The following is a 26868-nucleotide window of genomic DNA, read 5'->3' on the forward strand; positions in this document are numbered from 1 at the left end:
CGCGCACGCACGCACGTGCGCACACAAACACACACACACACACACACACGGGTGATTGGTGGGAAAGCGAAGATAGTTAATCATTTAATTACCTCCTTGACCCCACAACACATGACTCTCAACCGATATTTTATGATTTTTTTTTTCATTAAGAAACAGGTTGGCTAAGGACAAAAAAAAAAAAAAGAAACCCTTAATTGCAGCTTCCCTGAAAGATGGAAAGGAAAAGACTCCAGTAGAATTGCCCAAACTAGTTTCAGAAGTGACAAGACACTCCCTTTTAAAATTGTTTAAGTCGAAAGAAAGTGAAAAGGTAGATTAAAGCAAAGAGTTCCAGAGTTTACCATTGAAAGGGATGAAGGAGTGGAGATACTGACTATGAAAGTAACTGGCTATGAAAGAGTGAAGGTACTAACTCATTCATTAGTAAATTGGACATTATGAAGGCGAGGCCAAGAAAAGTCATCTGTAGAGGCAGAAACAGGCAGGGTCAGAACACATGGACATTCTACGTAAGTATTCATTTCCTTCCTGAACACTGCTATATTCTTCCTCAAATTATTTTTTTCCTCATTCACTAAAAGATCAGTCATACCGAATTAATAAATATGATGTGTTAAATGAGTTATCTTGCTTTATAGGTAAATAAATACTGTGCTTTGTACTTTTCAGTTTACTTACTTTCAAATATCCATCTAATCACTAAATATTTCAATAATAGTGAAGTACCTACTAGCTGAATGTCTATCCAGAATTTGAATATAAGTTAAACGTTCAGATCAACACAGAATCTACCTAATAACATCGAATCTAACAATCAAATAATAACAAGTGATCTCAATAAGACCTAATAATCAAACTCATATCTGCAAAACCTTCCTTTCCAGTTTATTTACTCAAGGAACGCGGAGGGGAGGGAGGGATGGAGGGAGGCAGGAAAGAGGCAGGGAACAAACTGTCATAAATAATAAATGTGAACCTGTCATTATGGGAGCGGAGGGCCTCTCTGTGTCAACATTACGGAAGGATATGAGGGAGCAAAAAAAAGCAGGTTGATCATACAAGGCTGAGCGCTATTCCCTCTGTGTGTGTGTGTGTGTGTGTATGTGTGTGTGTGTTTAGAGTACGCCTGTGTGTGTGTGTGTGTGTGTGTGTGTGTGTGTGTGTGTACGTCGTGTAAACGGGTGGGAGCATCGTAGGGCTATGTAAATTACTAATATTGGAACAAGATTGGAGCTTATTTGGATTACATCTCTATATTACTTTGCCTCTACAACCGCTTACGAGATGAGCCTCCCAATACACCCAGGAAAACACCCTCTACACACACCCCCCCCATCTCCTTTTCCTCTACTTCCCCATTCCCTATCCCCCTCCCCCTCGTAACCTTCCAACACTAGCGTCCCCCCGACTCGCGCCACCCTTCCCTGTACTTTAACCATCTAATGCCCTCTTGTCGTAATGCCACCCCATGCTGGTTAGTGTGGAAGCTACTCTATCTGGGAGCCTAAATCACCATTCAGGGGAATCTAGGCACTTGTATAGATCGTTACTGTTACTCCCCCTGCTCTCCTCCCCCTAGTCCTGGTTCTGCTGTCTCTCCCTTCTCCCCCACCCCTCTCTCTCTCTCTCTCTCTCTCTCTCTCTCTCTCTCTCTCTCTCTCGTGACTGGCTCTTAGTTGCTTGCCTATTTGGGTTGTGGTGGTGGTGGGGGGGGGAGGAATAAGGTCGCGGTATTTATTGTAGTGTGTGACAGTACTGACGTTGATTCGGGAGAGAGGGAGAGAGAGAGAGAGAGAGAGAGAGAGAGAGAGAGAGAGAGAGAGAGAGAGAGAGAGAGAGAGAGAGAGAGAGAGAGAGGATGGGGGTGAGGGGGGATGACAGGAAAGGGCGCGCATGCACACGCTCACTCACTCACTCACACACACACAGCAAACCAAACAAACAAAAACAAACTAGATCATTGACAGGAAATGAGACCTCGAGAAAAAAAAGATAAACATATTCGTGCAGCAACAAACAAAAACAGATAGATAAACGAGAGATTGTAACAAGCATCCACAACAATCATGAATGGTTAACACGGGTCTATTTTAGCTTCAACTAGTACAATACAGTAGTTGTCACTGTTCCCGAGTTGTATATATATTAGGTAAAAAAAAAAAAAAAAACAAGGGAAGCTACAAGAAGATATCATGCCTACACGTGACAGTTCCTGTATGAAACATGCCTACCTATTTTCACCTATCATCCCAAACCATAAATTTATCTAATCTTGTTTTAAAGCTCCGTAATGACTCTCACTAACAACCTGATTACTGAGTCCATTCCATTCATTAACCATTGTTTGAGATCTGAATATTTGAACTATTGGTTGAATCTGCAAATGTATCACTGAGAGCGATGTATGACCCTCAGTGACTGTCACGTAAAAGGACCCAAGCGAGGAGGGCAAGATAGCACGCAGCACATTTCCGAAGGTACAAAGGGCACCTGTAGACATTCCCACGCAGGTGTTGCGGCGTGAACACCAGAGATGCACCCAGCTCGCTAATAAGTGAGGTGAGGTGCGCGCCGAGTGGGGTGTCTGCTCAGGGACTTATGTAATTACGCTTCTTAATGTGCTTCTAAATGTGTTTCTCTGGAGTCTGGCCGCCACGCTACTGTTCCTTAACCACCACCAGCACCGCCACCACCTCTACCACCTCTGCCGCCGCCAGTCCACTATAACCGTTTCTTCTTTCAACATGACCATTTGTGTCCATCCAATTATTTTTCACATGATCAATAGCACGCACTACACAAATTCGTCAAAGCTGTAACTTCTATTGCTCTTTCGTCTTCTCTTTAATTATCATTAGTACAAAGCATAGTTACAAAAAAAATTTAAAAAATTAACGGGAATCTGCCACAACTCTCACTTCTTGGTACTTACTACTACTACTATTACTACTACTACTACTACTACTACTACTACTATCATTACCACTATCATCACCACCACCACCACCACCACCACTACTGCTACCACTACTGCTACCACTAACACCACCATTACCTGGATAATTACTGCCACCACCACTATTTTCGCTACACCGCTGTGCCCATCGCCCATCACCCATCACCATTACCATTACCACCTGCCGCCTCCACCACCATCACCGCCACTACCACCATCACCGCCACCACTCCTGAAACTACCAATATTATCGTTGGTCTTTTTTTTTCCTCTCTCTCTCTCTCTCTCTCTCTCTCTCTCTCTCTCTCTCTCTCTCTCTCTCTCTCTCTCTCTCTCTCTCTCTCTCTCTCTCCTCCTGCTCCTCCATCTCCTTCATTTTCATAATTTCTTCATCTTTCTCTTCTTTCTCCTCCTCCTACTCCTCCTCCTCTTCTTCTTCTTCTAAATCAACCTCAATCATTATCGTCATCATAGTCATCTTCGTCGTCATCATCATCATCAACATCATCATCATCTTCACCGTCATCGTCGTCATTCTCATCGTCTGGCCTCACCACCGTCACCACTTCACCGCGGCTGGTTCCTTGCACCTAAGCAGCGCACAGTTTAATGTAAATATGTACTTGCATTTGGACTAGGAATAAACAGTTTTGCTTTGGACCCTTGCCTGTCCTCAGATTCCATTCCCCTAAACTTGACAGTATAGCAAGTATATATATATATATATATATATATATATATATATATATATATATATATATATATATATATATATATATATATATATATATATATATATATATATATATATATATATATATATATATATATATATATATATATATATATATATCATGGTTATTATAAGCTTAAATACTGACATTCCATGTTGATCTTATCTTGTATTTCTTATAATGAATTCCATACTTGGTATTGAATTTCAGAATAACTAATACTTAAAATAATATAAACATATATTTTTCTGCATATCAGAGACCGACCTGAGAAAGCCCACAATTCCGTTCCCTAGAAGCAAATACTTGTATTACTTGGACTTGCATATAACTTGAGCATTTAGCATTTTTCAGATTTATGAACTTCTAATGCAAGATTTACGAAATTTCTTTAGATCTACCCATGTGCGGGCACCTCAACTCAAGTACAAACGAGTGTACTTGAGCTCGTCTGCAGGTCACAAGTCAACATTTGTTTGGTTATTGCCACCCACACCACCACAGTCACCACTACCACGACACTCGACTCTCTCCACCGCCGCCATCACCACCACAACTCCAATGCAGTCTTTTACAGACAGAACAAAACAAAACAAAGATTAGATAATACTGGTGACTACAGTCGTATTCCACATTCCAAAGTCGGCTCTTCACACTCCACTTGGCCTAACCACCACCACTATCACCATTACTGGTACTACCTCTCACAGCGAAGTGTGTGTGTGTGTGTGTGTGTGTGTGTTTGTTGTGTCCAGCCGTGGGGTCACGACGCCCTTCCTGCCCTCCATCAATGACGACAACGGCAAGCAAACAGTTGACGCAAATATTTGGGATGTGAGGGCGGCAGTGTTTGTCTCCGCCGCAGCGAGGTAGCAGGAGGAGGAGGAGGAGCGGCTTGCACGGAAAACTCCACTTAAATTACAACAAATAGGCATTAGAAAAAAAAAAAAAAATAGAAGCTTAGAAGGGAATGGAGGAGGGCGGTGGCAGTGGTGATGAAGGAGAGGGGAGTGGTAGATGAGACTGCCTGTGGAGGGACCTTGAAAGTGGATGAGTGGAGTGGGGTTACTGTGGGTATGGTGGTGACAGAGAAGTGGAGGGAGGATTGTAGAAGTGGTGAACGATGAAGCAGTGGTGAAGAGCAGACGGGTGAGTGATGAACCAAGGACGGGAGAGGATGTCCGGAAAATGACTGATTATATAAGACAGATTAAGACTACAGAGGATCCGACATTTACGCAATCATGTTCTCTCTGGTATTCCACGACACGTAAGCAGTAGTAATGTGTAGGGCGGAGTGTCAGGCCGTGGTCCGTGAACTATGACTTTCAGTTAATATTAATTATCAAGGTGGGAAACACGTCGTAAAGCCACGGTGTCAGGTGTTGTGGTATTTATACAGAACTAGCGGGATCCGTGGATATACCACAGTATGATAATTTATCTGTTACAACGTTTGATATGTATACTTAAGAGAGAGAGGAAAAGGAGGAGGAGAAGAAGAAGGAAGAGGAGAAGGAGGAGAATGAAGGAAGGAGGTCGTGTACAGAACTTATCAAAATGTGTAGATAATGATACCAAGGCGTGAAACACGGAGGAAAGAACTAAGGTATATATATATATATATATATATATATATATATATATATATATATATATATATATATATATATATATATATATATATATATATATATATATATCCTAAACAAATAGTCAATACTATTGAGCTTTATCAGAGAATTCAATGTATATAGACTATCTGAAGCCAATGTAGATGAAGAAAATAACTAATATAAGAAACATTGTATGATGGGACTGATGTAGCAGCGCGCCGGCACGAATTCCTTACTGAAGCCACGCCCACGTAAATGACATACAGATAAGATAACTCTCCTATCGTATTCTGTCACTGTTTGGGCTTTCTACACATAGTAAGCCTCAAAGATTATTGACATTGTGGTGCTCAAGAGCGATAAAAAAAAAACGGTGGTGATTAAGGTGACTGCATGGCGAGGATATGAACACAAGAAAAATATTTTTCATAACAATTATATATATTTACCGACAGTATGGTGATAGCAAGACTAGTAACACTAAATAAGGTAATATCATCATAGCTTTCGTCCTGAGTCACAATCACCACATTTTTTCGTCGTTGCGGAATCACGACAGCAGAAAGGCACGGCGCCTCGGATATAAGATACGCCAATGCCACCTTATTGCGTCCACACGCAGCCTGCCCTACGCCGCACCTGTACTCCATCCCCCCCCCCATCACCACCACCACTACTCTACTTATTTCAGAATTAGTACAGACTATGTAGCATCAGTACTTTTAATTTGTGGATATATTGTAATGTATTCTTTCTTAGCTTAGATGAAAACGAAATTATATACCCCCAGTCGAAACTAGTATCATTCTATCAGCACTAAACACTGCATCAATACTTCTACCACCACTGTGATATCACCGCTGCATACCATCACCACTACTACTGCCACCACTGTACACCACAACACTACCTCTACCTTCACTGTTCTATGCTCCCAGCACTATTGCTTACCACCACCACCACCACCATGCACTACACATTATCACAAACCACATTAACACTATCACTGCAGGTACACCTCGCTATCACCATCATGCGTTGCCGACAATACCAACACCATTGTGCAAGTCACTGTTATGTACTGACACAACAATGACTCCACACATACACACTCTCCCTTGCCACAACACGCCACACCACCAGCATGTACTTTCCAATCTCACTACAACTTCGTCACCACCACTACGTACTATTATTACCATCACACACCGTCACAGAGCCTTCCTTCCGCCTCCTTGCCCGCAGTCCCACACGTCACATGATGGGAGTATTGCAATCATACAATCATACAGTCATCATGCACAAGTGACGCAGAGAAAGCGATGTCAGGATGCATTACTCGCGTGCCTACAAGCCGCCTCTCCTCCCTCCTTCCCTTTCCCAGAATCACGAAGATGCACACACACGTAAACCGCTATTATGTCATCACTGTAGTAACACGCCAGAAACGCAACCTAGCATTACCGCCACCTCCCCGCTTCTGTTCATCTATTACTTATCTGTACTGTGAATGTTTTATGAAGTTCTGAGTATTAAAAACAAAAAATTGTATATGTTGTGTGACGTAATGCATGTCACAAATACCATTTAGCAATTTTTTTATTTATTTTCTTTTCCACAGGTGCCCACTCAAAGCGAGAGAATTCTGCGTATCTACAGGTGCATGTACTAGTATCGCGAACATGACGCTGAATTCTTTAAATATCTCCAGTGGCACACAAAGGCACGTCTAGACGAAGGGACGTCTACATGAGGGCACACTGACAGGCTGAGTACATGATTCATACTCACTTATCACTCTACGCTGGATGCATCGTGACACAAGACGTGCTCTCAAGTGTAAAATATTAATCACTTTATCTACAATTAAACTTCCACAACACGAGCCTAAACTCAGGACAAACCCAGTGTGGCGTCACATTTCTTTTCTTTTCTTTTTTTTTTTTTTTCACGTGGAGTGGAAAACGTGGAGGCCGACTTACCTGCAAGCCCGCCTCGCGCCCCGCCCCGCCGAGAGCGTGTGTCAGGCCGCTGGGAACAGGGACGCGGGACCTGCCCGTCGTAACTACCAAATCACCTCTGACACCATCCACACCGAGCACATGTAGCGTCGCCGGCTGCTGGTGGTGCTGCCCGCGCACCACTCCGTCACTTTGTGGTGTGTGCTCCACCTCCTGCCTGACACTCTTCCCTCGTGCTTTAGTGATTCACAGTAAGTGTCGAATACTTTTTACACGTTAAGGAGTAATTATGAAAATGACAAGTGTAAACACGTGAGGCAGGGAGGTGTGGGTGAGTGGCAGCGTCTGGCTACCCTCGGCTAGCTCCGCCCGTCTGTTCCGCTGCGTCCCGCCTCCTGCCTTCGTCCCACTGGAGGAAGCTGACCACGGCACAAGTGACAGATAAATACAAGTACGCCTTATTGTTACTTATTTATCTACTCATCACCTTAACAAGGATCACCCGAGTACTGGCAGAGGCAAACAGAGAAGGTGACCACACAGGAGCCAAGTGAGACAAGGGAGAAGCGAGTGACATGCGTGCCTTCCCCTTCATCTCCTTTACATCTCGAGGAAGAGAAGGAAAAGCCTCATGTCACGCTGGACCATTGCTGACAGTCCTGGATGAGTTTCTTAAAAAAAAAACCTCCGTGTCTCTGCCGACAGAGCGGCGGCGACAGGCAGCTGGTGTCTCACGCCCGACTGACCCATCCCGAGGAACCGTCAGAAGTGAGAAGTAATTACAAGTGAGTTAAGCAGCCGAAGAGGATGAAATATAATATAAAAGAAGGACTTTAAGATATTTCTTTCATTTATCGTTTCTCCTTCACCTTCACATACCTATCAAACAGATAAATAAATAAATAAATAAATAAATAGTTCCTTGAAGTAAAAGAAAAGGTTAAATATGCTCGCTTCTTAAATTAGATATGAACAGTGTCGTCTCTTAGGGATCATGTGTTCGTATCCCACCGCTGCCACAGAGGTGTAAATGATACCAGCACAGTCTCTTTTGGCTGTTATGCAATCTACTTTTGCCAGCCTTCTTACCGGGGAAATGTAAACACTGAAAGCCTCTTCCTCCGTTTCCCTCACTGAGGAGTTTTCTTTTAATTGCACAACTGGAAAGCATGGTTTCCGTAAACACAGGCGTGTGTTGCATGGAGGGACTCACGCGGCGTAATTGCCATTCGTATCATCAAGGACTCTGTATAGTAAGAGGACAGTCCACTCCAATGAGAGAGGTGGTCGCCGCGCGAAGTCAGCGATGCCAATCGGCCAGAGGAATAAAGCACTGAAGAACGTGGAGACAGGTGCGATTTACCCACTCAGGCAGCTTTTTATTCGCATATACGTTGCCAAGATCCGATCTTGCTCAGCAATGTACTATTCAAATAATTCCAAGTGAAATAATGATTCGTCCTTTAATTGTTTTGCTAAGAATCCTGAGAGGTGAGAACTCTTTTGCAGACTCGGAAGTTCCTCTTTACTTTGCGTAATGAACTCATAATGTACCTGAGGTCTGTGTCATTGGTATTGTACTGGGTTATTCAGGTGACAGGTTATGTATCAGCCTAATAGTTACGTGGCATTGTGACCGAGCTACTCATAGTCATTCCTTGAATCCAGCTCCTTAGTTTTCGCGTACTGAAGTGTGATGTGAAGGTGGCTGCAGTGTGAAATTACCTGTCACAGTGTGTTACCTCACCTATCACACCAAGATAGGTGCACTAATATCTTAGCAGTATGATGGTGGTGGTAATAGATTTAAGCCAGGGTACGAATTCTAGACATGAGCATCCAAATCACATCGGGTAGCCAACCAGGTGAGCTTGTGAATTCTGACGCTGCCACTCACCCACACCTCCCTAGCTCACGTGTTTACACTTGTGTCATTTTCATAATTACTCTTTAACGTGTAAAAAGTATTCGATACTTACTGTGAATCACTAAAGCACGAGGGAAGAGTGTCGGGCAGGAGGTGGAGCACATTACTTATGACTTATCAGCAGGATGATGGAGGCGACGGGAAGGAAGGGCGGTGGGAGGTATCCACGACCCAGCTGTGACCTCCCTTTGTTCAAAGCCCCAATGCTTATGACTTATGACTTATGACTTATGATCCAGCCTTGTAATTAAGCCTGGTAATTATTAAGCAAGCAAGCAATGATTGTGTCTTCTCGGTGATTCAAATAATATTGAGTACTATGTCAGATACATTATGAGTTCATCACGCAGAGCAAGGAGGAACTCCCGAGTCTCTAAAAGAGTTCTTACCTCTGATGGTGGTGGTGTTACTGCTTCTTTCTCTGCACAGCCTGCCCATCTAAGGACAATTTTCCTTCACACAACTCTGATGGCGGTGATGGTGTTTCTTCTTCTTCCTCTGATGGTGGTGGTGGTGCTGCGTCTTCTTCCTCTGATGATGGTGGTGGTGCTTCTTCTTCCTCTGGTGACGATGGTAGTGATGCTTCTTTTTCCTCTGATGGTGGTGGTGGTCCTGCTTTTTTTTCTTCCTCTGATGGTGGTGGTGGTGGTGCTGCTTCTTATTCCTCTGATGGTGGTGGTGGTGCTTCTTCCTATTATGGTGGTGCTGGTGCTGCTCCTTCTTCCTCCTCTGATGGTGATGCAGATTCTTTTTCTTCCGATGTTGGTGCTGTTTCTTCTTCTTCTTCCTCTGATGGAATACGGTGGTGCTGCTGCTTCTTCTTCTTCTTCTTCCTCCGATGGTGATGGTGGTGCTGCTTCTTCTTTTTCTTCCTCTGGGAGTAATGGTGAGGCTTCTTCCTCTGATGGTGGTGGTGTAGCTTCTTCTTCTTCTTCTTCTTCTTCTTCTTCTTCCGATGGTGATATTGCTTCTTCTTCGTTGTCCTCCTCCTCCTCCTCCTGATCCTAGCAACTACATGGACCACCTAACTAACCTATCCTATCCTATTCTATCCTATCCATCCTAACCTGCTTGAATCAGTCACTTTGGTGGTCCTTGGAGTTGTCAGGGTCAGCTCGGTGGTGCTTCTTCTCCTTCTGATGATGATGATGATGGTGGTGCTGCTGCTGCTTCTTCTTGTTCTTCTTCTGATGGTGGTGCTGCTTCTTCTTCCTCTTCTTCTGATGGTGGTGCTTTTGCTTCTTGTTCTTCCGATGGTGGTGGGACTTCTTCTTCTTCTTCTTCTGATGATGATGATGGCGATGGCGGTGGTGGTGCTGCTTCTTCTTTCAGGGTCAGGGTCTTCTTCTTCATCCGATGGTGGTGCTGCGTCATCTTCCTCTGATGGTGATGGTTCTGCAGCTTATTTTCCTTCCGATGGTGGTGCTGCTTCTTCTTTTTCATCCGATGGTGGTGCTTCTTCTTCTTCTTCTTCTGGTGGTACTGCTGCTTCTTCTTCCTCTGCGCTGGTGTTGGTGTCCTTCCTTCTTCCTGGTGAGTGATGGTGGTGCTGCCTCTTCTTCTTCTGGTGGTGGTGGTGGTGCTGCTTCTTCTTCTTCCTCTGCTGATGGTGGCGGTGGTGATGTTTCTTTTTCTTCTTCCTCCGCTGATGGTGATGGTGGTGGTACTTCTTCCTCTGCTGATGGTGGTGCTTCTTCTTCTTCCTCTGTTGGTGATGGTGGTGGTGGTGCTTCTTCTTCCTCCTCTGTTGGTGATGGTAGTGGTGATGATGGTGCTTCTTCTTGTTCTTCTTCCGATGGTGGTGGTGGTGCTTCTTCTTCTTCTGATGATGATGATGATGGTGCTGCTGCTTCTTGTTCCTCCGATGGTGGTGGGGCTGCTGCTGCTGCTTCTTCTTCTCCTGATGATGGTGATGGCGGTGTTTATTTTTCCTTTGCTGCGATGGTGGTGGAGCTGCTGCTTCTTCCTCTGCTACTGGTGTTGCTTCTTCTTCTTCCTCTACTGGTGGTAGTGTTGCTGCTGCTGGTGCTTCTTCCTCTGTGGTAGTGGTGGTGCTGCTTCTTCCTCTGTTGGTGGTGGTGGTGGTGCTGTTGCTGCTGCTTCTTCCTCTGCTGCTGGTCCTTCTTCTTCCTCTGCTGATGGTGGTGGTCCTTCTTCCTCTGGTGCTCCTGCTGGTCTTTCTTCCTCTGCTGCTGTTGGTGGTTCTTCTTCCTCTGCTGCTGCTGCTGCTGCTGGTCCTTCTTCTTCCTCTGCTGCTGGTGGTGGTCCTTCTTCTTCCTCTGGTGATGCTGCTACTGCTTCTTCCTCCTCCTGACCTTGGTCATTACATGGACCACCAAACTGACACTATCCTATCCTATGCTAACCTATCCTAGCCTATTCTTAACCTATTTGAGTGAGTCAGTTTGGTCGTTCTTGTAGTTCCCAAGGTGGGAGAAAGGGTGGGGAGTGCAGCTCTTCCTTGGGTAGCTCCATCACAATGTTGTGCGTGTTGTAGACACGTGGATGATTTTTTTTTTTTTTTATTTTGCAAGTTCCGAGCGGGGTTCGAACCCATGCTTCCCTCACGCCGTTCTTAAAGTTCATCACTATACCCATCCACTCAATTTTTACAAAGTTGGCCTATCTCCGCATCTTTATGTTCACGTTAATATGTATTAAAGAAGAAATGTTGCTTGTTATAATGTGCACATTTTTCTACCACATCATCTATAACCTATTATTTTTTAGTAGCATTTAGTGGGATTTGAACGGTGGCGTCCAACACTTATGTTTCCCAGACATCCACTCTGTCCACTATGCCATGGGAACCCCAAGGCAACCGATAGTAAAGAAAGTATATTTGAACACAGTATTTCCTTACCTGTGTTTGTGCTGCACCAAAAGTTCAAGCAGAATTACTGCTGTCGATTTTAATGTGAACATTCACATTCACAACGATATTGAGATGAAATCAAGTATTGTAGACTTATGGGAGTATCAGTCGTGGCGTGAAAATAATAGTAAGTGAGATTAAAGAACTGTAGGACGGTGGGGATCCCTTGGGTCTGGGGCGGCCTGTGAGAGCCCTCCCCTGTGTTGTGTAGTGGCTGGCACACGTGCTGTACCACCACCACCACCACACCTCACCATTACACCTGTCCATTCTGCAGCACGAGAAAGACTCAACCCAGAGACCCACTGATTGTTTTATTCGTAATTCACAGTGAGTCTCAACATAATAATTAAATTCGGTCATCCAAGCGAAGATTGTGACCTTCTCTTGGCAGCCGAGTGCCCTTAAAGCACTCACTTGTTCTTCACACAGCAGCATGAAAGCTTCCGACGGGGAGGAAGGGCGGCGAGGAGAAATTAAACAGGAGGGGGGTAGGGGAACCAGAGGAGGCCAAGGGCGTGTGTGCTTTATTTATTTATTTTTTATTTAATTATTTTATTTTTTTCACACGTTCCATAATTATATAGTGCTGTAAGTCACCACTCAGCAAACCAATCCTTACAATTTTACCATCTTAGCGACAGGGTGTGTGTGTGTGTGTGTGTGTGTGTAGGACAGTTGTCATTGATAATAAAAATTATAATTATAAATACAGTTGCAGTCTGTGACATCATCTCTCATCTCCACCGCACTCCTTTTTCTCCCTCCTTTTGCTGTTTCTCATTCTATCTCTCCTTCCCATTCATCACCGTATATATATATATATATATAGAGAGAGAGAGAGAGAGAGAGAGAGAGAGAGAGAGAGAGAGAGAGAGAGAGAGAGAGAGAGAGAGAGAGAGAGAGAGAGAGAGAGAGGCTTCAGCAAGAGTGTGAAATTTCGTTCAGCTTGTGTCCATTTTAGGTGTTATTGTTATTCTTATTACTATTATAATAATTACTGAAATGACAAATATTAGAATAATAATAATTATCATAACGTGCATTATTCTTTTTCACACACACACACACACACACACACACTTGGCCTCTCCTGGTTCCCCTACCCTCTCCTGTTAAATTCCTCCCCACGGAAGCTTTCATGCTGCTGACAAGTTAATCCCGTATGAAAAACAAGTGAGTGCTTTCAGGGCATTCGGCTGCCAAGAGACAGTCACCATCTGTTTTGGGTGACTGTACCTACAGCTTTAGTTACAGAAGGGAATACCGGTATTACACTCATTCTATCAGATTTAACCTTAGTACATAAATCTACTATTTCTGCTGCCAAGTAATATACAGTGAAGTTTGTGGGCATTATAAATCAAGAAAAATCAGCTCTCAAATGGTGCGAGTAATGGTAAACTTGCGCAAGCCGGAGTAATGTTTCCCTCTGGCCACTGGAGGCGCCACTATCGCGCGAGGAGAAACATTTAACATTGAGTAGACCGTCCTCATAGTAAACAGAATCCTTGGTATCATAAAGTATGTCTGGGAATGAAAATCACAAGATTTTCAACGTTACACCGCCACCTCTGACGTGTAATGGCTTGCGAGTCTAGGTGTGAACCAGCGAGCCAGTGTTCGAGCCCGGCTCGAGGTTGTCTCCTCACAGTTCATCCAAAAGATCAGAAAGCGACACGCGCCGCCGGCCATGACTCCTAGTAAGGGTTGTTCCTGATCTTAGGCAGTTTTCGGTCCAGTAAGTTTCATAAGGAATTTTTTATAGAATTTATGTGATTTAAGAAGTTAAGGAGAGTTTGCTTTATGGTATTAGCCTATGTATGGAGATAAAGAGCTAAAAATATTTTATGAAGTATTGTTTTCTATTTTTTTTTATTTTTTTTATTTATTTATTTATTTTTTTTTTTTGCGTGTGTTTTTCAGAACATTACATTTTATGAGCGATAGTTAAAAGACGCTGCTTCATTTTTTCTCACAAAACATGTAATAGTTTGTTGAGATTGTGACTGTTTAATGGTCAATTCATGTATGCAATTTACTCAGGAATTATTATTATATCTGAATATTCCCTCAGACACAAGGACAGCAGAGACGCAGCAGGTCTCCTCCTGGACACAGACTGCACTGTTTACTATCCATGATACATTACAGTATCATTACTCAGCTCCTTCAGTGTATAAAAACAATCACATAATTATATATATATATATATATATATATATATATATATATATATATATATATATATATATATATATATATATATATATATATATATATATATATATATATATGTAAATAGATAAACATCATACATACGTTTCTACCTTCATTGATGAACATAAAAACATAAAAACATAAGAAATAAGGGAAGCTGCAAGAAGCGACCAGGCTTACACGTGGCAGTCCCTGTTTACACGTGGCAGTCCCTGTACTTACACGTGGCAGTCCCTGAGCTTACACGTGGCAGTCCCAGAGCTTACACGTGGCAGTCCCTGTGACGGAACTTCTTTTTTTTTTTTCCCAATACGTTGTTTGAAACTGCTGCCCATATACTTTAGCTGTGACAAATATGCAGAATAGGATGATTCTGAATCAGTTTCATAAGTAATTCATCTTTCATTCTCGTGGATAAACTTATCCGGCGTCCGTGAAAGACTGAACAATATCGGTGGCGGCGATACTCAACTTTACGGAAAGGAGACGGAACTGACACTAAGTGAAAACACGCCACTGCGCCGGACGTGTGAATGCGTCACCTGAATTCAAAGTAATGATGTATATATATATATATATATATATATATATATATATATATATATATATATATATATATATATATATATATATATATATATATATATATATATATATATATATATATATATATATATATATATATATATATATATATATATATATATATATATATATATATATATATATATATATATATATATATATATATATATATTACTTTGAATTCAGGTGACGCATTCACACGTCCGGTGTATATATATATATATATATATATATATATATATATATATATATATATATATATATATATATATATATATATATATATATATTTTTTTTTTTTTTTTTTTTTTTTTTTTTTTTTTTTTTCCACTGACAGAGGGACTGAGCGGACGCGGTACTGATGCGTCACTGATTTATGTGAATGCAGTGCAGCAATGCATATCACTGACGACTGATGAAGGCAAGATGTGGCTCCACCGCAATAAGCAGAAAAACGCAAGCAGCTCGTGGTGGACAAGTTAATGAAAAACGTTAGCTTCACTAACCGCCAATTCGTTTATCCATTTAATATTTCTATTATTATTTTTTTTTTATTATGTCTTTAACGCTAATTTGGTCAGTCACGAAACTAATGATCCGCTATTCTCTCTCTCTCTCTCTCTCTCTCTCTCTTTATAGACTCCAACACCATTGACAATAATGGTATAGTGGATTCAACAAAAGACGTCTGGCGAGGTGGCTTGACTAGCTTCCTAGCAGCAGGTGAACACGATCACTCCAGAGATAAAGTTCAGTTAGTTTAGTCACAATTGCTCTCATGATTAAAAAATAAATAAATAAATAAATAAATAAAAATAAAATAACAATAATAATGATATAATAATAATAATAATAATAATAATAATGATAATAATAATAATAAATAAAACGTGATCTGTGACAGAATAATAAATAGATTAAAGTAAATTTTAAGTCAAAGGTGATTTGATGAAAAGACACATGGATATACATAAATTAATAAATAATGCTTTAAGGATAACTAACCTTGCCATCTATCTACCTATCTCTCAGATGCCTCGTTCCCTGAGCGTGTCCCTGTGGGTGGCTATAGCAGAAAAGCCTACATATTCCCCTGTCCTAATATTCCCTTCTTGCTTGTCCAAGCACTTGGGCTCAAACACCTTTTTCACCTTCTCATTATAATCATGTCTCTGCATGTTTCTTTTCATCCATTCCAGCACTCTCCAGTTTACACCACTTACACTAATGTTCACCACTCTCATTGCTCTCACCCTCCCACCCCATCATTCTAAATGCCTCTCTCAGATAACTCATTTCCACACTGATAACATTGCTGGGCACAGCAGGGAGACAGTTCACATTATCCTCCATAAATACCAGGATGAATGAGTGATGGTGTACTGTGTTGAAAAATTTTGGGAGGAATATTTTGTATTGGTAGCTTAGTGCCCGTTAGAACATTTATCAGATCAACAGTAGGCAACCTGTGAGGCAAAGATCACTGAACAGAAATTATTTAAAATCAAAGCAAACAAGTAGAAAGGGATGTACAAATAAGAAACACTGGGAGTTCTAAGGAAGGCCTCAAAACTAGGATGTGACAAGCTGCATGTAAATGTCCAGTTAGGCAGAATGTTTGATGACAATGTTGACCCACAAACATGAAACTTCACCTAACTGCCAAACTGCCACATTAATGTGTCATAATCTTTTAATTCATAATCGTCCTCTAATAAACATAACAGGCAAATAATCAAATTTTGATTTTATTAAATCATTTAATAGTCAGTAATGAATTAATATGTGAAACCTAACAAAACATTCTTATAAAAATACACTTAATTTCTGAGGCTCTACACTCCAATTGCTGATTCCTCACACCAGCACTTCACTTGATTCGATACAACATCTTGCGCTGGAGTCGGTGCTGGAGCTCTCCTCTGCGAATCATGAAGTGCAGCACCTTATATACTGCACGCTCAGGATATTTCTGCAATACAAACCATAGAAATTTCAATTACTATAAAAATCTGAAGTTATGTGCAGTAAAAAACTAATCATTATTTTATTACAACTTCCTAAATCAAATATGTCATAAGGTAGTGCAAGTTTAAACAGAATTAACAATTATCAGTATCATGATGGAGTCTCCTGTGCCGAGCATGGCAGGAGGGGAATAAACTTTAAAATATAACATATCAACAGCAAAGAACTAAACTAAGCCATTAAAGCTTACCAACAATATATTTGATATCGTAACAGTAAATTAATTCATCTAAGGCAAGAAATAAAGCTGAGATAATTAGTGTGGCATGATAATATATGAGTAAAATAAATAAACTATTTTGCATACCTGCTTCACAAAATCTTGAACAATGGAGTGCTCCAGGACTTGAGATCCAACAGCAAATCTCCTTCTGAGTTGTTTCTCAATGCGTGAAAGCATTTCCTTGTCATCTTCTGTTGTGAATCCCTCTGCACCTGAAATAAATAAATAAATATATATATATATATATATATATATATATATATATATATATATATATATATATATATATATATAAGTGAAAACAAGTGTTTGTCACTTGAGAAAAGAAAACAAGCAAAAACAATCATAAAATATATATGTATGCATTTGTGTTAGTCTACACAAGACATTGGTTATATCAATGAATGTATTTATGTACAGACATATGGGTACAAATAAGGAAAATGCATCTGCAAAAGCAATATTAGTGGATTTGGAAGAGATCTGAGATAAGAAGTGGTGGAAGGGACTAAACTACTCCTAGGGTAGTTTGGACACTGGAAAAAATGACAGAAAATGAGATGACTATAAGTGTTTATGAGTAAGACAGATGCTGTGGGGTACTAAGGAACAACCTTCAATAAAATGGGAGGCCTGCTGAATATGAGAGAAAGGTATGAGAGGACAATGTGTATACAGAAATGCAAAGACAAAAATAAATACTGTTCTGCCATGACTTTATCCCCAATAAAAAAAAAAATGAAAATGCTATGTTAAAAAAAAATCTATTGCGGGATTTATAAAAATCTGAGTACATTTATGCATTCTGCTTTTCTGCAATGAGGGACACACTAAAACGAACAGATACACATATACATCACAGTAACATTAAATGCTGTGGTGTATCAGCATAGTGAATCTAAAACAACAGCATGGAAATTAAACTTTCAAGAGAAAGAGAAGGCATGTGATAAAAAACAAAGGTGAGGAAGAACATATGAATAAAGTCTTATGAAGAAAAAGAAATTTAGGATACTGTACGTAAAAGACTTAATATTCACAACTCACCTGCAAGGGAACCAGACATTGCTGCACTAAGGGTGGACACGGTAAAGAGCCTCAGAGCCTCATTAACGTCCCTTTCTGAGGCAAAAGGCTCAAGGCGCATCTTAGCCATGGACTCAGATATACGAATGATGGCTTCCAGTTGTCTGTTACGAAGGTTTTAAAATTACAGTTAAGGAACAAGTGAATTTTTCTTATAATATCAATGGCAATAATGACCATCTGAAAAGCCATACCTGGCTCAACAAATGTAAGAATTAAGCAAGATGTCATGCTTTGCAACTGGATTTTTTGGGTCTCAACATAAGCACAGTTAAGTTCAGTTCATCATCAATAATTTCTTGAAGATAATTAAATCTCAGAAGAATAAGCACAATGTTAAGATCATACGTTACCTGACAGTGATAGGTATAGCCAGTCTCTTGTCAGTTTGACTCTCAGCTTCACGAGTGCCTCCCCTCATTATGACATAACGATGCATGAGCTTTTCAGCAGCACTTTCAGTCAGCCTAGGTCCACAGTGACTGTTGACAAAAAGAACTAGTAACATTACTAAGAGTAACTCAAATTTCCCAACCAGAAAGAATCACAGAGTACAATAACAATTTATATTTAACTCCTGTTTCTTACACAACACTGCAGACATTAAGAACTTCATGTGAAATGTGTACAGCTGATTTGTCACCAATGCCACGTTTGTATAGGATTAAGAGAAGTGACCAAGCAGAAAAAAATCTAAAAAGTTTGAAACTTTACCAATCATTCCAGACTTAAAAAAAAATAAATAAAAAAATAAAAAAAGCCTTCAATATTAACCAATATTCAAAAGGCTAAACATAATTTCCTCTGGTGATGTCTGCTAGCTTCTCAGCAAAGAGACAACCTCAGAAAGGTGTTTCCTTTAGGAAGAATCCTAGCATACCACACCCACCTGTCTCTCTCACCCCATATCACCATGACTGATGTTCTCTCCTTCCCTTACATAAAATATACAGACCAAAGGTTGCAGGTAAGATAAAGCATGCTTGGCTATTGTTCCCTAAACATCAAACACAGTATAACCTCAATATAAAGAATCCTGATATAGCAAATATAGGATATAAGAAAGTCTTTAAGTTTGACAAACAAGCCCAACATTAAACAAACTCTAGAGATCCTCAAAAGCAAAGAAAGTTCATTACAGAATGTAGATAATAGCAAAAATTTAATTGGGCACTACAGCACATCTTCCCTACTGAGATGACTAGGTTTTACAAGGACCAATGCAATTCATACAAAAGTTGAGCTGCTTGCTGCCTCGAGCAATAGAGAGAAGCAGTGGTAATGGTGGTGCAGATGTACTAGCACTCACTTTGTAATTCATTCTCATTTTAAAGCACTTACAGATTTCCACAAGCACAGTATAGAACAAAGCCACTACTGAAATACAGAAATTGTCACAGAGGCTAGAAGAGGAAAAAAAAAGAGGATGTGCAGTGGCAGTGTCAGTGTCTTACATTACTTCATCACACAACTGCCTTTATCTTCATGTGAAGCTGTCCTAATTTATAATAATCCAAACAAGGATGAAGATGTTACTTCACTAGCTCACAGTGAATTCCCTTTAGCATATATGATGCAAAGTGCTTGGGTGAAGTGATAGTGGGAGATGATGGCATATAAACCTGAGTGTGGAAGGAAAGAGGAGCCAAACACTAAGAAGACGTGGAATTGATGGGTGAAGGAGGCACCACACAATACTGCCTCACATCAGTGCTCAACCACACACATAGAGCAGCACTAAGGAATCTATTCCATGTATCCAATAACAATCAATGACTGACAGTGGCAATGAAGTAATGAAGGTCATGCAGCCAGGATATTTCAAAGATATGACGATCGTTTAATCAGAGTTCCACACCACAAATAATGAGACATGGATTGGAAAAAACTGCCATGGATTTCAGTGCTATTTAGCATGCTCCGCTGTGACAAAGGTAAGAAGTCCCACTAGACAAGCTATTTTGTACTATGGTATTTTAGTGTTCAAACTTGGGAATCACACTTCATACATTACGTACTTTTCTTAATACATAGTAAATCAACCTTAATCCAACAACAATTATGCTAAGGAAAAATAAATAAATGAATGAATGAATGAATGAAGAAATAAATGAATAAAAAAATTAAGTAATAAATAAATAAAAAGATTAAATAAAAAGATACAGGTAAATGTTACCTTCTGCAGTAGCTGATGTACTTCTTCAAGAATTTCAGGGATAGTTCACCTTTTGTAGCTTCTTCAGCTGTTTGCCAAGCATTCAGGTGAACATTCATCACGTGCTTTGCTAGAGTCTTGATAAATAAAAGAAACCACAATTAGAAGTCATAATATGCTGCCTCTACCTTCTTACATTACTTCATCATACAACAGCCTTTATCTTCAAGTGAAGCTGTCCTGATTTATAATACTCCAAACAAGCATGAAGATGTTACTTCACTACATTCAGTTTACAGGTCAGATAACTGCTTTCTTCTTAAGTGATCATCAGCATAAAACAAAAAATTACCAGGAAAACTTTCACACTACTATGCTATACTACATGCTTAAAAAGGCCCTGATATCAATATTATCCAACACCACACATCTTTCATAGTATCCTTTTCACCTATTTGTATAATAAAACAAAAGGTCTTGATGCACATGAAGCATATCATCATTGAAGTGAAATATCAGAAGACAACTAAAAATTTTAACTGGAATTCTCAGCTCTGCAAAAAATTAAATTATAAATACATGATGAATTCATAATTCACATGTTCTCGTTAGCACAAGCAAGGTAAAGCAATTTCATAAAAAAAAAAAAAAAACATGATATGCATTTCAAAGCACAGGTGTATCATGATTTGTATATTTGGGATCAATAATCTCCATCATAAATTATGTGTTTTATGGTTTTTCATAAAGTTTCCTGCATTTATCACAATAAAAAATTCAGAGATATACTACAATAAGGACTTTCTCTGTTCTAGACTTAGTCTGTAACCTGAGAATTATGCATCTTGGGCTATCAATGAAACTTGGGGATGCTCAGATTTTCAAGAAGTAGGTATGACTTAATATATAAAATGAGTCAGTATTATGGTATGAGGGTAAAAGTTAAGAAATAAGAACAGTGAAAGAGCAAGTATTATATGAACCAGATGACTTTCATTGTAGCCTTCCTGGTAGCTTGAAGAATAATGATAAAGTGGTAACCATCTGATACTGAGAATCCCACTATGAATAGTTACACATCAACATTAAATATAAAGCATACATACTGTATCTTTGCCTTCATCATGTTCATCTTTGACAATGTAGATCATGTCAAATCTTGAAAGAATGGTGGGCATAAAGTCTATATTCTCCTCTCCTTTTGTGTCATCCCAACGACCAAATACCGAGTTGGCAGCAGCCATCACAGAGCACCGGGAATTCAAGGTGGTGGTAATGCCAGCCTTGGCAATCGATATTGTCTGCTGTTCCATTGCTTCGTGGATTGCCACACGGTCATCCTCACGCATCTTGTCGAACTCATCAATGCACACCACACCTCCATCAGCCAAAACCATGGCTCCTCCCTCCATGATGAAGTTGCGCTAGAAGGAAAGCAAATATTTTAGGCGCTGTATCACCCCATCATCAAATTAAACATGAGTTGTGTCAGGCATGATTTTAGACATTACACAAGCCACAACTGTTACTTCAAAAACAATGTTAAAAATTTGGAAATTTCACCAGTAAACATTCCCACGGACTTAATACCAATACAGAAAACCATAGCAACAAACAGACTTGGCCATATCTTATTTGATATTATTCACCACATGTACAACAAACTTCTTGCTTCTTCCAATTCAAGTTGCTGTATTAGTAAATTCTCAACATGAAATACCAGATAACAATTGGATGAAAAATCAAGTTACCAAATAATCATGGGAGATAATACTCATTCAAAGTGACCAGACCACCACTGAGCAACTTACAGACACTGGATCCCTGATGACTGATGCTGTCAACCCCGCAGCTGAGGACCCTTTCCCTGATGTGTACACAGCAATTGGAGCCACCTTTTCAACAAACTTCAGCAGCTGGGATTTGGCTGTTCCAGGGTCACCCAACAGCAGCAGGTTCACATCTCCTCTCCGGGACAGACCATCAGGGAGCAGTTTGCGTGACCCACCAAAGAGAAGGCATGCAACAGACTTCTTAATATCCTCAAAACCATATATACTCGGGGCAATACTCTGAGCGATTCTTTCATACACATCATCTGACTGAGAAAGCTGCTTGAATTCCTTTTCTTCTGCTGCAGAGATGTTGATGCCTGTAGAGTGTCCACGGCCCTCCTGGTCAGCCTGGATGCCAACAGCCCTCAAATATGGGGCTCGGATACCCACAGCAACCTTTTCACGGGAGCCTTTCTGTTGGGAGGAAAAACAAGTGATGTGCTAAAAACTCACTAAAAAATTTCCACAATTTACAGAAGAAAAATTTGTGAAGTATATATTTAAAATTATAGTCAGCAGTCTTTACAACTCACAGTTGCTTTGCCTGCTTTCTTGATGGAGTAGATTCCCAGAATTGATACACGGTTCCCTGGAACAACCTTCTCACACAAAAACCTGTAATATTGAAATAACCATGTTAATTGTGTGTGTAAGAGAGAGAGAGAGAGAGAGAGAGAGAGAGAGAGAGAGAGAGAGAGAGAGAGAGAGAGAGAGAGAGAGAGAGAGAGAGAGAGAATTAAATATACAAACAGATGGTACCACTAATGTACATATTACAGCCTCTTCAAATTGTCTTTACTATGATACAAAAGAAAACAGTAAGCTAATCATCATGCACACACAGGAAGACCACCTCACAGAATAGGGCTCTTCTAATTGTTGAGTGTGTGTTAAGAAAGCTGTCATATGTTCTGTATGCAATGACTAATGATGAGACGGTCTTGCTTATAATAAAGTTGTTTATAATAAAGTTGTTGTGTAGTGACATGTACTTAGCAATCATTATGACTTTCCTTTACACATCTTATATATGTAATTATTAATTAACATTTATCAGGGAAAAGTAATGATATAAAATATATACAAGTGTTCAAAACTATGAGAAAAACAACTTAATAAGCCAAATACAGTTATTACCAACAATCTTTGATATATGTTTTTAAAATTTTCTTAGAAAACATGTGGCAAACATGGAGGCAAGCCCAGGCTCTTTTAGTATACACTTGGTTTTATAAAGGACATCACAGAGATATATTGAACATACTCGTAATGTCTTCTCACCTGTCAACATAGATCTGAAGGTGACGAGGCATCTCTCCCTGGGGAAGATTCTCAGGTACTTCCTGAAGCTTCAGTACTTGATAGTCTACACAAGCACACATGTCAGGAACAATGAAGAATGGATCCAAGGGACACTTTTCAGCTCCAACCTGTTCCCTGATACCAACAGAAATATACATTGAATAATTTAGAAATAGTCACCTTTTAGCAAGTTGTGAATAAATACCAGGAATGTCTTGAAGGAGCAAAGCACTTAAAGCATTTTCTAAATTTAATAAGAATGAAATCAGACAAGTACAAATCATTAAAAATACATGATAAAGAACTGCCCTGGGAGCCTCATCCTACATGCCCATCTGGGTTCTCAAAGAAGTAGGTATATCTATAATGGAAGCAATACAACCACTTTGACAATAGATATTCCCTCCTTACTGCATACAAATTTCATTACAAAATAAGCCCTAATACTTACGTATTACATCTTCGTGGAAGCTGATAGCCCTCTAGTCCAGGCTTCACAGGCAGGTTTGTGATGGTGTTCCGGCAAGTCTGGCATTGAATGGTGATGGTCTGAGCCTTGGCTTTTACACCTGAAGCAGCGACAACAATGCCTGCTACTTTCACCAAGTGGCTCACTTCTTGAGACTGGAAAAACAAGGAATTTGAGAAATGTAATGTGAATGCTCAACTCAGCATTCAAAATCACATCAAACTCAGCTCAATTTTCATCTTGCTCCCAGTAGGAGATAATCCCACGAGATGAGGCAACTGCAGAACTGTCTTCTCATTGTCAATACTGGTTAATTTGTATCACATCATACCTCTCCAACATCCATTCCTTTACTGTTCAACTGATTAGATCTTTCCATAAAATGGCGTGTGAATAGTTGTGATGTTTATTTCATTAAGAATTTTCATTCTCTTATTTCTTAAGGACTGATATACTCATTCTGGTTACTAAAGGACACTCAGTCAAGGGGATCACACACCTGAAGCTTGCGGAGATCAGTAGGGAGAGCGGCACCGTTGAGCATGATCTGAATGGGCTCGACTTTCTCCTCACCCTCAGGTCTTGGGGCTGTTATCTCATCGACGACTTCTGTTGCTGCACTTTCAAACTGGAAAATTTATAAGCAATGGACATTTGGGCCATCATCTCTACTTCATAATTAGTGTATAATTCATGATTTTTGGCTATTTTTTGTATTACCCTAGGATATATTTTCAATTAATATATCAGGATTGAAAGACTTGGTAAATGCTATTCTTAAAAGTTATGAACAACTGTACGTTTTACATACATGAGGTAGAATTCAAGAAAAAAAGTAAATCTAATGCCCCTTCATTTTAAAAACTCAAAATTTACATTAAAATTAAATAGTTCTCAAAGTTCAAGTGAATAACACATTTAGTATGACATGTACAGAAAGCTTACAAGAGGGATATGTTCAATAGGAGATTTCTTAAGCTTTTCTGCCAAAGTTTCATCAAATGCAGCCACATCTTCAATATTAACTTCCAGGTAATACTGCCTCAAGTTGTAATGACGCTTCAGTGCATCTCTGAAAATAAAGAACAGAATATGAAAAAACAAAATTACACATCATAGCTATGAAAAAAGCAAGTTTAGAAATGTTAAGTTATCTTACCAAATGTAATCTTTCCTAACCTGCTACATCTGTCATTAGCCAACCACTTGGTAACTAGTTATATTCCTAAGTCTCCTGAGATCTTCTGGTCAAAAAATGCAGCACTGACTGGTAAGGAAGAGAAGACCTTCATAAAGGTAAAGCTAAACTAACCAAACCTTACTCACAGGTAAAAGAAAAAAAATAAATAATAAAAGCTAAACTAACCTAACCTTACTACTACATAATTTGGGTTGCTAATATTCATCTGATCAAACATTAAAGTCAAGAGAAATGGCGGGAGTCAAGGACAATTAAACAATGCTAGACCATGGTAGATCATTAGGGCTGGATTGGCTTGCTGTCCTGTTACGGATTCGATCCCCACCCACTCCCTCAAGGTATAACTTAACAGTTCAATTCCTGCGTTTCGGACCTTGCGGCATCACAGTCTTTGACCTCCTAACTATGTTGTGCCTTACATACAATAAATTCAAGTAAAGCTTTTACTTCAGTCTATAAACAGACTGCATTACGAACGCAAAGATTTTTTTTTTTTTTTTTTTTTTGAGGGGGAGGAAATTTAGTCCACATGGGATCTAAGAATTTTAATTTATATTAAAGATAATCCGAATAAGCAACACACAGAAATCCCTCACCCACTTATCACAACCACATACGTCCCTGCATCAAGGCTCATGGGGCAGGGGAACACCAACCTGTACTTGTAGTTGAAGTTTCCCTGGTGAAACTCTCTAATAAACTCACGAAACTTCTTCTTAACAGTTTGCAAGCTTATCTGGCTCTGGTCCTCCTGATCGTCTCCGGCGAAATTGTCAGAGAAAAAGATGCCAGGGTCATCAAATCCTTCCATTTTTCACAAGCTCTTCGGCGTTACACCTTTCACTCCACTGTGGGTGCCACACACTAGAAAAGGCGCGAAACTTTCCCGCCAAAACCTCTTGTTTGGACACAGGGACCATCTCGCTCCTCGGAGTAGATTAAAATAAAGCGATTCTTCCTCATGAAATTATTTTACTGTCTTTACATGGATATGAGTATATGCAAAATATGTAATATATAATGAAAAGGAATACTCAAATAGCTAAATATAGGGTAAGGTTGACCTTAGGTTGCTACTAACGTGACGCGCCATTTTTTGAGGTCTAAGGCAAATTTAAGAACATTTTGGTATTTAGGATATCTGAATATGATATTGGTTCTTTACACACATTATTTTGTTCGTTTCATATTATTTCAGCAACTTACCTACTCTGTCTGGCGGGCAACTAATCGATCTCGCTTGATGAGAGTTTTGCCACTAAAGAGTTCTGTGGTAGCAATACCTTATGGATGAAACTATATCGCTGCTGCATTAACTTTTCATTTTATTGTTACAGTAGCATTAAATGTGACAAAGAAAGAATCAACATAAGAAAATCTTATAGGTAGTAGGGTAAAATGTTGATCAGTCTGATGGCACAACGGCCATACCTTATACTGCAGCATGTTGTTATTCTTTTGCGAATTGAGCTTTTGTGGACGGATGAATTAGTTGAGGCTACACTTTAAAATATACAGCTATTTAATTTATATTCAAAAGACTAAATCATATTCTTATTGGAACCAACAACATTGTTTACAATACTGACAAATCAAGTTATACACTCTTAATTCAACTATTTATTCTTCCGCTCAGAATGTTCAATAACTTATTGTATTTATTAATTAAGTTTATTTTTAAAATAAGCAATC

General features: G+C 39.8%; 2 protein-coding genes and 2 long non-coding RNA genes across 5 annotated transcripts in view; 2 read left to right on the forward strand and 2 right to left on the reverse strand.

The window, feature by feature from the left end:
- LOC135100483 (protein rolling stone-like) overlaps positions 1–7583 on the reverse strand; it is a 52303-nt gene extending 44720 nt beyond the window's left edge. The window contains exon 1 of one of the 2 annotated variants that reach the window (XM_064003443.1): positions 7292–7583. The gene's annotated coding sequence lies outside the window, so the exon portion shown is untranslated. The remainder of the gene's footprint in view (positions 1–7291) is intronic. The other variant, XM_064003442.1, reaches the window with a different exon arrangement.
- Positions 5006–8128, forward strand: LOC135100484 (uncharacterized). Its single transcript, XR_010268733.1, has 2 exons — positions 5006–5123; positions 6931–8128. It is a non-coding gene; the product is annotated as an uncharacterized LOC135100484 (long non-coding RNA).
- A 7108-nt stretch (positions 8129–15236) lies between these two features.
- On the forward strand, positions 15237–16022 carry LOC135100486 (uncharacterized). The gene is made up of 3 exons (XR_010268734.1): positions 15237–15368; positions 15517–15600; positions 15910–16022. It is a non-coding gene; the product is annotated as an uncharacterized LOC135100486 (long non-coding RNA).
- A 595-nt stretch (positions 16023–16617) lies between these two features.
- On the reverse strand, positions 16618–26058 carry LOC135100485 (DNA replication licensing factor mcm5-like). The gene is made up of 13 exons (XM_064003444.1): positions 25833–26058; positions 24921–25047; positions 24475–24603; positions 23958–24130; positions 23486–23641; positions 22738–22819; positions 22181–22618; positions 21476–21793; positions 20391–20506; positions 18568–18696; positions 18176–18318; positions 17213–17340; positions 16618–16849 (listed from the first exon to the last, which is right to left on the reverse strand). Exons 1-13 carry the CDS (start codon positions 25985–25987, stop codon positions 16748–16750), a joined length of 2196 nt encoding a protein of 731 aa, XP_063859514.1. The 5' UTR covers positions 25988–26058; the 3' UTR covers positions 16618–16747.
- Between the last annotated feature and the right edge of the window lie 810 nt (positions 26059–26868).

This window comes from Scylla paramamosain, chromosome 5 (assembly GCF_035594125.1).
Source record: "Scylla paramamosain isolate STU-SP2022 chromosome 5, ASM3559412v1, whole genome shotgun sequence".
Taxonomy (NCBI): domain Eukaryota; kingdom Metazoa; phylum Arthropoda; class Malacostraca; order Decapoda; family Portunidae; genus Scylla; species Scylla paramamosain.